The sequence below is a fragment of the Martes martes genome, assembly GCF_963455335.1.
Source record: "Martes martes genome assembly, chromosome: 1".
NCBI lineage: Eukaryota > Metazoa > Chordata > Mammalia > Carnivora > Mustelidae > Martes > Martes martes.
Genome location: NC_137888.1, coordinates 66,493,797 through 66,506,168, shown reverse-complemented (window position 1 = coordinate 66,506,168; position 12,372 = coordinate 66,493,797). Strand labels below are relative to the sequence as shown.

The following is a 12,372-nucleotide window of genomic DNA, read 5'->3' as shown; positions in this document are numbered from 1 at the left end:
TGGACAGATATAACTCTACAGTTGAAGTCTTGGTTAGTTTTCAATTCACTGTCCAAAGACAAAAGGCCTGTTTCCTTTAGGGATTGCAGCTCTATTCCAGGTAAGTGGAGCTAGGGCTGAATATTAGTTCAGGCTCATACCTTTGGGATGTTTATGTAGTATACAAATTGTACAGCCTTACATGGTGAGTGAAAAAGGGTTACATAGCTTTAAGAAAAAACAACTATTTGTAAAATTATTAGTTAAATGTTGGTTTCTTCAGATAGACTCTATTCCATCTGGCATAGAGTATGTTATTTTGTTCATTAGTTTATTCTCAGTAGATAACATAATATCTACATAACTGCAGATACTGGAAATTACTTGTTGAATAGTTGGGTAAATGAATAAATATTATGAAATGGTTATATTATCCTGGAAGTTAAGAACATCAGCTTTCTGGTTAGCTCACTGGAATTCTTTATGCTCCCAATTCCTACTCTGTTTTCTCTCATTATTTTCAAATAAATGTTTAATAGTCTTAAACTTCACTCTTTTTACTTGCAGTTTATTGGGCTAAAGGGGAGTTTGAGATCCACGCCAGAAATCAGAGTTATAAAATGATTATCGATCTCTGGCTTGCCTAATTACCAACCATTTTTGCTCAGCTATTTGAATTCAATATTTTAATCAGACTTTAAAGGGGTGAAGTTTAAGATCACAAAATAGACACTGAGAGAGTTAAGTATTGAAAAAACATTTTCACAGAGCCCTGATTCTCAAGTGGTCCAGAGACCAGAAGCATAAGCATCACGTAGGAACTTGCTAGAGATGCAAAATTTCAAGCCCTACTCTAGACTTGGTGAAGTAGAATCTCTGACAGTCAGCATTCTGTGTTTTAACAAACTCTTCACTTGATTCTGATATAGGCTTACATTTGAGAAAACCCGCATTAAGAAAAAAATAAAGAGAAGGCAAGAATAGTATTGGCTCTTAAATGCTATATATACATGAAAAAGGGGAGATACACCCAGGTACAAACATAATAATTGCCATTATTAATCAGACCTAGTGATCTGTTTCTTAGTGTATGAATCAAAGAGACATCAGGAGGCATGGTTGCTTTTCTTAGTTTTTCCAAAAGTTAGGTATATACATATATTCTAGTTTCCCTTAATTATATATTATTGATTTTGTCATTCATAACTTAAACATTTTAACTGTTTATATCTTCATTCTTTTCTACTTTTAGAGATCATAGTCTGCATCAGTTTTGTAAACTACTGTTAAAATATTTTTTTTCAGTTACATTTTAGTTTTACGAAGTTGGGCTAAAAAGTCTGCATTTACCTTAACTATACCTTTCCTGATAATCTAGATACAGTAATTCCTACAATAGGAAGAGATTGCAGAATGTAGTTTTATGTATATGTGTTGTTGTGGTATTCTAGGTATAGCATTGGGCGCATTCTCCATCGTGGGCTTAGAAAGACCCCTTAATACAATACAATTATTTTTTTTTATGGGAAATGAATGGAATATGCAAATAACATTTCCAATTTTCTTAAGGTAAAACAAACTTTTATGGCACTGTTCCCATGAGGATAAATTTCTTTAATTTTTAACAAATCTATGACTTAAAATCCATAGTAAGAAATCTCTCATTCCTCAATTATGAATATTTATATTCCAAGGTTACTACTAAAGAAGAGTGGACCCTGCCCAGCAAACCAGTTTCAAATAGGGCACTGAAGTGATAAGTGAATCTTATCACACCCGATCATTTCTGGCCCAAGTAACTTAACAAAGTAGTCGAAACCTTCCTACTTTGAAACAATCTACTTCATTGCATGTGAAGTCCTGACTCTGTCTTGCAAAAGAAGTGTGGTGGTGATATTTCCAGATTTGCTCTAACATTAATGAAAAAAGAAACATCAGATGGAGAAGGCTAAAAGCAAGATGTCTAATAAAAACCTACAATAATTATCATAATTAGTTATGATACTGACATATCCCTGAGATTGGGAAGAAAGAAGAGATGTTTGCTAACACCACATATATTCAACATTGTATTGGAGGTCCTAGTTAAACTCTTCCTTTAGAAATAAGAAACAGAACTGTCATTTTAATACTGGGTATAATTGGATAGAGAGTCCAAAAGAATTTACAGATTATTAGAATTTATGAAGTTTTCTGGATATGAGGTCAATATACAAAAATTAACAATAATTAACAAACAATAAGAAAAAATTAATTGACAGCATCTAAAAACACAAAATGCCAAGGAATAACACCAATGAAATGTATATAAGACCTCTAAAAAGAAAACTAAAAATTTTACTGAGAGAAAAGATGTATGTGGAACAAGTAAAGCTTTCATGCACTGCTAATGGAAGTAAAATTGGTGCAACCATTTTGAAAAACTCGGTTGTATTTACTGAAGTTGAATATAGACATACCTTTTGACCCCCCAAATTCACTCCCAGATACATGTGAAACAAAAATGAGTTTATATTTCATTAAACATTTTACAAGATTGGTCATAATAGCTTTTCTTAAAATAGCCTCAAACTATAAACCACCTAAGTTTGCAGCAACAATAAAATGCATAGATATACATACAAAGGAATATCACACAGCAATACAAATCATTCACCAATGTAACTGAATATCATATAGATAATGCTGAGCAAAATTAGCAAGAAACAAAAGCAGCAAATAATGCATGTTTTCATTGATATGAGAATCTAAACCCCACAAAACAAATCTATGGTTAAAAGTCAAAATAGTAGGTACCTTTGTAGGAATAAGTGGCTGAGAGGCATGAGGGAGATTTCTGAGGTTCTAGAGACATTCCATATTGTACCTCAGTTTAAAAAAGTTTACTCCCAATGAGGTAAGACCAAGGTACACAAAAAAATTCCAAGTAAAAAAAGCAAGAGAAATAAAGGAATTAAGCATCTATTAAGTGAAAAATAAAGGGAAGCAGAGGATGGAACTAATTAAAAGCAGAAGTTAAGTTAAAACCCCCAAACCCAGTAAAACTTGCATTTACAAACCATGAGAGACTGTGGACTCTGAGAAACAAAGAGGGTTTTGTGGTGGGGGGAGTTGGGTGAGCCTGGTGGTGGGTACTATGAAGGGCACGTATTGCGTGGAGCACTGGGTGTGGTGCATAAACAATGAATTCTGGAACACTGAAAAGAAATAATAAGAAACAAACAAACAAAACACAACCAAAAAACCTTGCGTTTAGGTTTAAAAAAAAAAAAAAAACCCAGAAAAATAGATTGACTACTAACTAGCCTAAAAGAAAGATAGAACCACAATCTTTGCATATGTTACATTGAACATTGTTAGAAAATTTCCATAATGGAACTTTTTTTATGAAAAGTTTTCTTTACAGATAATATGAACATACAAAATAAGTAATTATAAAGGTCAAATGACTTGATGGGAGAATTCTACCAAAACTTTAAAATATAGTTAACTCCAATAGTATTTAAATTGTTGGGCATAAAGAAAATCCTTAAAAGAAATGTCTGAATGCAGAAAATTTATAAGGCAAGAGATAACACAAGCAAAGTTAAGAAAAATATTTGGATCTCATCTCATAAAAGGTTAATTTTAATTTGTAAAGAGGTAATACAAATTGATATGAAAGGGACAAACAACCCTATAGATCATAGGTAAATTGTATGAGTAGATGATTTACAGAAAAAAATATTTAACGAGTTCTTAAACAATTGAAAAGGTATTCAATATCACTCAATGTGAGAGATAAATTGAAACTACATTGACAAATCCTTTTTTCCCTAACAGACTTACAAAATTAAAAAAAATGATAACCAATAAACATTGGTTTATTGATGTTATTAATAGAGGGAGAGAAAATTGGAAGAATTTATAAAGGTTAGACAGACATATACCCTTTGATTCAGCAGCTCCAAATTTAGGAATTTATCTTATACCTGTACACATTTAAAATGAAGAATGTACCAAGATTAGTCACAGCAGCATTGTTTGGCATGACATAAATTTGATAGCAAACTAAGTGTCCTTTAATTGGTGAAATGACTATATAAATTATAGTACAGGCCTGCAATTAAATATCATACAAGTATAAAGATTACTTTATGCAATCAAATGGAAAGACAAGATACATAGTAAACTGAAACAAGCAAAGTATAGTGAAATGCATATACTACTTGTGTATGAAACAGGAAGCAAAAAAGAATGTTTGTCTTTTTGATTTGTTTACAAACACAAACTAAAAGGATAAATAAGAAAATAACTTTATTTTTCAAAAGGATAGAGACAATGTATGGGGGAGAATGGGAGGGAGAATTTAAATTCCATTTCTTTTTGACATTTGAACCCTTTATTACTATTAAAATTTGGATTATGGATGATAATTTAAAGCGAAGTTATTTAAATGATATAGAAAATTGAATTGAATCTTAGATTGAACATGAGAAAATGTCAAGGTAATATTTTAAGGAGATTAATTTTGATGATATGCAAAATGAATTATAAGACTGAGAGATGGATAGCAGAGACACCTGTTAGAACATTTTTGTAATACTCTAAATGTGGAATAATAAGTGCCTACGTCAGGATGGTGCCAATAGAAATACAAAAGAAAGGGTAATGTATGAGATCATGTTTAAAATAAAAGCTGGAAAATAAAGATTAAATAGATACGATTAAAACAAAATAGATACGATTAAAACAAAATAGATACAAAATAGATAGGATTAAAACAAAAATTTTCATGGATACAACTAGATTCTACTTAGCCTACATTCCTGAAGAATAAGGATAAACAACCAACAACTCCTAAGACAGAAAACTGAAGAAATGTCACCGTTCTTAAATGAATTTATAAAAGTTAAAATTAATTCCTTTTTAAAGTATTAAAGTTTTATACATTTGTGTGAAGTTAAAAAAACAATTTTCGATACTCTATGAAAACATATCTGTAGCCCGTTATCACAGATATACCTAATATTTTTGGTGCTTAAAAATTTACATGTTACTATATATGCATTAGAGAAAAATCAGATAAATAGATTTTAAAAAATAAGCTAATTGTTCATAATCCTACCCCCCTACAATTTCTACTACTAACATTTTAGCATACCTTAAAGACTTATTTCTAGGAATATTTATACTCACATTTTTTATATATTTTAGTGGGCTCATGTTTTATCTTGATGCTTTAGTTCCAGCATGTTATCTTTTTTTCTTTTTTTTTCAATGAATATACATGTTTTCAAACTGTGATCCAGAGGTATGAACCATCTAAGGTCCAATGGTATCATATTCTCTGCACCTACAGTATGTATTTCCCACTTAATTCAACTCTAGCTATAAGAGGAAAGAGTTTCTGTGTATCATTACCAATTTTTACTTAACATTATTTATCCATAAAAAAACCTTCCTTTAAAATGTCTTTAACAGTACTACATTCATACCTCTGGTCTTAATTATTTGGAAGGCCAAAAATATTTTTAAAGACATTTATTTCTAATTGATTTTGGAATCAAATTTGTTTATGATTAAATTTCAGAAACTACATTATAATGACTAAAATTATGAATTTCACATAGTAAGAATTATGAAAATAAAGCAGTAGATTACTGCAGTGAATTACCAGAAGACTGAAAGTTACCATTCATGTTTACCTGAAGTGGGAGACTTGCAGCGCTCAAGTTCCAGGGAAACAGGACTGTCATTTAGCTCAGTTAAACCTGAAAATGAAATGATAATAAATGAGATGAATTTTGCTAACACTTTGTAGATAATTTCTATTCCTGAAAATTTAGAAAGGTTTTTCTTCCCCCTGTGAAAACTACTTTTGTAGTCTCATGTTATGACAGTGGTTCTGATAATTTGTTTCAACAAGTGATATCAGAAATAATAAGGAGCAATAACTAATAGAGATGCAAAAAATAATTGAACATAATGGTAGAGAAATATAAAATCTTTTTTATTTTTTTATATGAAATCATTACTTTAATAAATAACCTAAATTTCACCTGAAAATAGACCAAAAATTATACAATTTATAATGGGTTTTAAAAAGGCCTAATCAAATTTTCTGCTTTCAAGAGAAACACTTACTGGATTTTATAAAGAACATGAAAGGTATGCTACAAACTTTAAATATTATATTTGGTTATAAAAAGGTAGTATTGTGGGTTGCGGGAGGTAGAGGGGTAGGGAGAGGGTGGTTGGGTTATGGACATTGGGGAGGGTAAGTGCTATGGTGAGTGCTGTGAAGTGTGTAAGCCTGACAATTCACAGACCTGTACCCCTGGGGCTAATAATACATTATATGTTAATTTTTTTTAAAAAAGGTAGTATTGTGTAGTACATATTAAGTGATTTGTTTGATGGTATCAAATTCCTTCTTAAAAAAAGCACTACATTTTTCTCTTTTTAAAATGTTTTATTATGTCACCGTAGTGACATACCCAAGTATCTACTGACAAATACAAGGATAGGCACAATAGGTTAATAAACATTTTATATTCTCATTACTATGACATTCATAAAATATCCTTAATTATGGTTTTCCTATCCTTGTAGGAGATTCTTGTATACTTTTTCTTTGTAAATAAATATTCAGAGTTTCTACTTTAATGTAAATCCCCATACCCAGAAGTTCTTAAGGGCTATTGTCAATTACCAAAACCATCTTTGTTCATATTCCTTGCCACCACCCTTTATGTAATTTGTACGAATTAACTTGCTGTGGGTTCAAAAAATCATGGAATTTTAGAAAAAGTCTTCTGTGGTACTCTAGCCCAACTCTCATGTTTTACAGGTAAGAAACTGTCAGTTTGAAGATTTTAAGTATTAAAGGTTACAGAACTAAGTTAATGCCAAAGCTTGAATAGAACTCTTTATTATATTTAAGAGTCTTTTGTTAGAAGTAGGTATTGTGAATATTTTCTTCCCATATGAGACTTGTCATTTTCTTAATGAAAATGAAATCTTTTGATGGTCAGAAGATTAGTTTCCTTGAAGGAAAACTTATCATTTTTTTCAAAATTCCTATATGAGTAATCTTTGCCTACTCCATGGTCATGAAGATATTATTGTTTTCTTCAAGAAGCTTTTTAATATTCAGCTTTCATTTTTAGGACTATATTTCATCTCAAATTCATTTTGATTGTGTTGTGAAGAGATTAAGGTCCATTTTTCCCTATATGTTTGTCCAGTTTTTTGCATCATTATTTATTAAAAAGGTTTTCCTTCCTTCGTTGATTTTTATTAGTGTCTTAAAAAATAAATTGGCTACATAAGTGTAGGTTTCTTTCTGGACTTTCATTGTGTAGTCATTGCTCTATTTGTCTATTTTTTTTACTACTACACTAATTAATGTACATTTATAGTACATCTTGAAGTCAGGTAGTAAAATCCTCCAACTTTTTAATTATTTTAGATTCTTTGCATTTTTTAAAAAATTTTATTTATTTATTTGACAGAGAGATAGAGAGAGAACACAAGTAGGCAGAGCAGCAGGCAGAAGGAGAGAGAGAAGCAGGCTCTGCTGAGCAAGGAGTCCCATGCAGGGCTTGATCCCAGGACCCTGGGATCATGACCTGAGCAGAAGGCAGCCACTTAACTGACTCAGCCACCCAGGTGCTGCCGAGTCTTTGCATTTCTAAATAAAGTTTAGAATCAGTTTGTTAATTTGTACAAAAAGATATGCCAACACTTTATTGGACTGCAATAAATCCATAGATAATTTTGGCGGAATAAACATTTAAAAAATAGTCTCCCAACCCATAAACATGGTGTCCTCTCTTCATTTGAATGGTCTTTTAAATTTTTCTTTCTGTACCAGTTTGCAGATTTCAGTATAGAGATTTTGGTCATGGGATTTTTCAAGCCTTCTATTTTCTTTTTGGTCTTCTACCTAGTTCTTGTATCATTATTCAAAGTGGAGTGTTAAAATTTCCAATTGTCTTTCTCCCTTTAATCCTGTCAAGTATTGCTTCATGTACATCTTAGTTCTGTTGTTAGATGCATTGATGTTGATAATTGTTAAGTCTTCTTGATGGATTGACCATTTTTCCATTTTAGATGTCTCTATTTCTAGTAACATCTTTTTTTGCTTTAAAATCTGTTTTGCCTGATATTAACTACAGCTTTTTTATGTTTGCTGTTTGCATGACCTTTTTCTATCCTTTTACTTTCAACCTATTTGTATCTTTATGCCTTCAGACAGCATAGAGTTAAATCTTCATTTAAAAAAAAAATCTAGTCCAACAATCTTTATCTTCTGATTGGATTGTTAAATCTATCCATATTTAGTGTTGTAATTGATATAGTTGGATTATATCTGTCATTTTACTTTAGACTTTCTGTATGTCTCATGTCTTTTTTGTTCCTCTAATCTTCCTTTATTGCTTTGTTTGGCATTAAGTAAGTATCTTCTGGTGCAATTTATTCATTTAATATTTCTGCCATATTTTTGGAGTTCTTTGTAATGGTTCTAAGACGACATATACATCTTAATTTACCAAAATCTACTTCAGATGTATCTTAACTTAATTCCAGGGGGATTAAAAATGTTACTCTTTTTTGGCTCTATTTCCTCTTTCCCTTTTATGTGTATTATATTGGCATACATATTATATCCCTATGTGTTAGAAATCCAACAAATTATAATTACTTTATATAACTTTGTTTTTTATAAAACCTGAGAGAAGGAAGAAAGCAAAAATTACATTTATAAAGTTTGTGTATTAACTTTCTAATTTACCATTTCTAGCTCTCTTCATTGTTGTGGTCAATCCACCTGGTTTCATCTGCTTACTCAAATACAGCTTTGCTCCCATTACCTCCTTAGTGCTGTTATGTAAAAATATATTACAGTTCTATATGTTATAGGCCCAACAATACAATTTTATACATATTATTTTATAAATGAGTCTTTAAATCAATTAAGACATGAAAAATGTGGATTTACACTATTTATAATTACATAATTACCTTAATAATGTACTTTTTTCCTTTGTGTGAATTCAAATTATCATCTAGTGTTTACCTTCTTACAGCCTGAGAAAACTTTCTTTAGTATTTCTTGTAAAGCATATCATTTTTTCATCTACATTTTTGAAAGATCATTTTGCTGAATATAAGATTCTTGGCTTTAGTTTTTTTCCTTTGAGCACTTTGATTATGTTGTCCTCCTGCTTCAGGCCTCCATTGTTTCTGATGAACTGTTAATCCTACTGGAGTTCCCTTGTATGTGACAAGTCATTTTTCTATCAGTTCTTTCAAGATTTTCTTATTGTCATTAAGCATTTTTACTATGATGTGTCTGGGTGTGGATATATTCATATTTATCCTATTTGAAGTTCACTGAGTTTTTGGACATATACATTAATGGTTTTCATCATATTTTGGAAGTTTTTTGCCACTATCTTTTTGAATATTTTTCTGCTTCTCTCCTCTTCTCTCCTTCCAGTACTCATTATGGACATGTTGGTGCACTTAAGCTACCCTAAATTTTTTTCCTCTTCTTTAGAATGCATAGTTTCTATCAGTCTACCTTAAATTCTACCAGTTGCTGATTCTGTTTCTACCAGGTTAGGTTGACTGTTGAGTCCCTCTAGTGAATTTTTCTTCTCACATATTGTATTTGGTTCTTGTTTTCCTTTGACCCCATTCACTCATTTCACCTACCTTCCACTCTCTGCCTTTGGAAGCCACCAGTCTGTCCTCTGTATTTTTGTACTCATTTTTGTTGTTCTTTATTCTTTTTTAGATTCCACATATAAGTGATATCATATGGTATTTGTTTTTGTCTTATTTCACTTAGCATAATGCTCTCAAGGTCCATCATGTTGTTGCAAATGGCAAGATTTCCTTCTTTTTTATGGCTGAATAATAATCCATTGTGTGTGTGTGTGTGTGCAATCAACTGTATTTTCTTTACTCGTTCATCCACTGATGGACACTTAGGTTGTTTCCATATCTTGGTTATTGTAAATAATGTTGCAGTGAACATGGGGGTGGCATTTATCTTTTTCAGTTAATTTTTGATTTCTTTGCATAGACACCCAGAAGAGAAATTGCTGGATCATATGGTAGTTCTATTTCTAATTTTTGAGGAAACTCCATTTTGTTTTTCAGAATGGCTATACCAATTTACATTCCTACCATCAGTGCACAAAAGTTTCCTTATCTCTACATCCTTACCAACGCTTGTTATTTCTTTTCTTTTTAGTGATAGCCATTCTTTTTTTATTTTTTTAAGATTTTATTTATTTATTTGACAGGGATCACAAGTAGGCAAAGAGGCAGGCAGAGAGGAGGGGTGGGTGGGGAAGCAGGCTCCCTGCTGATCAGAGAGCCTGATGCAGGACTTGATCCCAGGACCCTGAGATCATGACCTGAGCTGAAGGCAGAGGCTTAACCCACTGAGCCACCCAGGTGCCCCTAGTGATAGCCATTCTAACAAGTGTCAAATGATATCTCATTTTCGTTTTGATTTGCATTTCTCTGATGATTAGTGATGCTGAGCACCTTTTCATGTACCTGTAGACTATCTGCTTGTCTTTTTTTGAAAAAAATATCTGTTCAGAGCGTCTGCTCATTTTTTACTTGGAATTTTCTTTTCTTTTCTTGCCATTGAGCAGCATAAATTCTTTATGTATTTTGGATATTAACCCTTTATCAGATATATGATTTTTAAATATTTTCTCCCATTTAATGGATTGCCTTTTCATTTTGTTTATGTTTTCCTTTGGTCTGCAGAAGCTTTTTAGTTTGATATTGTCCTACTTAGTTTTGTTTTTGTTGCCTTGGCTTTTGGTGTCAAATCCAAAAAATTATTGCCAACACCCCGTCCAGGAATGTACTGGCTACATTTTGTTCTAGTATTTTTATGTTTTTGTATCTTATGTTCCACTCTTAAATCCACTTTGAGTTAATTATTGTGTATGGTGTAAGATAGTTCTGTTTGCTTCTTTTTCTAACTTCGGTCTCTTTGTTAACATTCTCTATTTGATGAGACATTACCCTCATAGTTTCCCTTCTTTAAGCATGGTGTCTTTGGCTCCTTAAAAATTTTTCATGGCTGCTATGAGATTAAATCCAACATCTGGGCCCTCTTAGAGGCAATTTCCGTTGTATTGTTTTTCTGGTAAATGAGTCACACTTTCCTGTTTCATTGCATATCTTATAATATTTTGTGGATAACTAGACATTTTAGGTAACATAGTATAGTAATTCTGGATATTGATTACTGATGCCCCCTCTCCCCCTAGTTTTTTTGTTTGTTTGTTTGTTTGCTTGTTTAATGACTGGGCTAGACTATTTTAGTGAAGATTATTTCCCTTCATTGTGAAGACTTTGATGTTGCTTATCAGAGGGTGTAAACTTCACTGTGCATACAGTCACCCTTGGATGGCAATAGTTTTAAAAGTGGTCTCCTCGTCTCTTTCCCTGGTCTGTTGATATCAAATCCAGCTATCAAATATCACAGTCACAGCCAGGTGAATGTTTTATTGTTTTTGACAATGCCCCAGGATATATATATATTACTCAATATTCTAATCTAATTTAGGCAGAGGCCAAATATGAAGCCAGTCTTCAAGGTTTGTTCAAATCTCAGGAGGGGTATTAGTTGTCTCTTCTTTGTTCTTATGGGTGAGCAGCTCACGTATGGTCTAGCTGGTTACTCTTAATTAAGAAGTGCTACCAGCCTCTTATTTGATTTCTACCAAATACGTTATTGGTTTTGAGGCATCCTTAGGCTTGAACTTCCCCAAATTGCGTTTCAATAAAGCTAGTTCCTTTGGGGAGAGCTTCAGAGTTCCCTGTCTTATAGACTGCCTCTTCCTCTGGGCAAAACCTCTGAGCCACTAGTCTGGATTCTGGGCAGGTGTGGTAACTCTGGCCTTCCCAGATTTACTTTTCTGGCATGAAACATTTATTCTATGAGCAAGCTGAGTGAGAGCAGTCAGGGGCTCAGCATTTTGTCTTGCTATGGTTGGGGTAGACATTTTGTCCTATGACTGGGGCATTGACAGGGGAGGGGAGCCTTTGACATTTTGTCCACACTCACCAGGAATTTGTCCTTTTCAACTTGCAGTTGGAGGGGATGAGAAATGCTGGCAACCTGAGGGCAGGAGAGGTACAAAGCAAGTTGTGGCTCAGTGTCAAGGAGTCACTTTTTGCCAAGTGTCAGATTTTTTTGAATAAATGCTTCTTTCTTTTCTATCTCCTCTTAAGACAATTTCCAGAGATTTTAAGTAATTATTTTGTTAAAAAAATAGTTTTCACTGGTTTTATTTTTTCTCTGGAGAATGTGTCCATGGTATTCCTCAAGATGCCATTTGGAAGTCTATCCTATACCTGGTATTTTAA

At 32.4% G+C, this 12,372-nt stretch overlaps 1 protein-coding gene across 1 annotated transcript in view; it reads right to left on the bottom strand.

Annotated features, from left to right (window-relative positions):
* Positions 1 to 12,372, bottom strand: part of STXBP5L (syntaxin binding protein 5L) — a 408,526-nt gene that overhangs the window by 72,534 nt on the left and 323,620 nt on the right. The window contains exon 21 of the mRNA XM_080822438.1: positions 5,667 to 5,732. Coding sequence (XP_080678564.1) covers positions 5,667 to 5,732 — 66 coding nt within the window. The remainder of the gene's footprint in view (positions 1 to 5,666; positions 5,733 to 12,372) is intronic.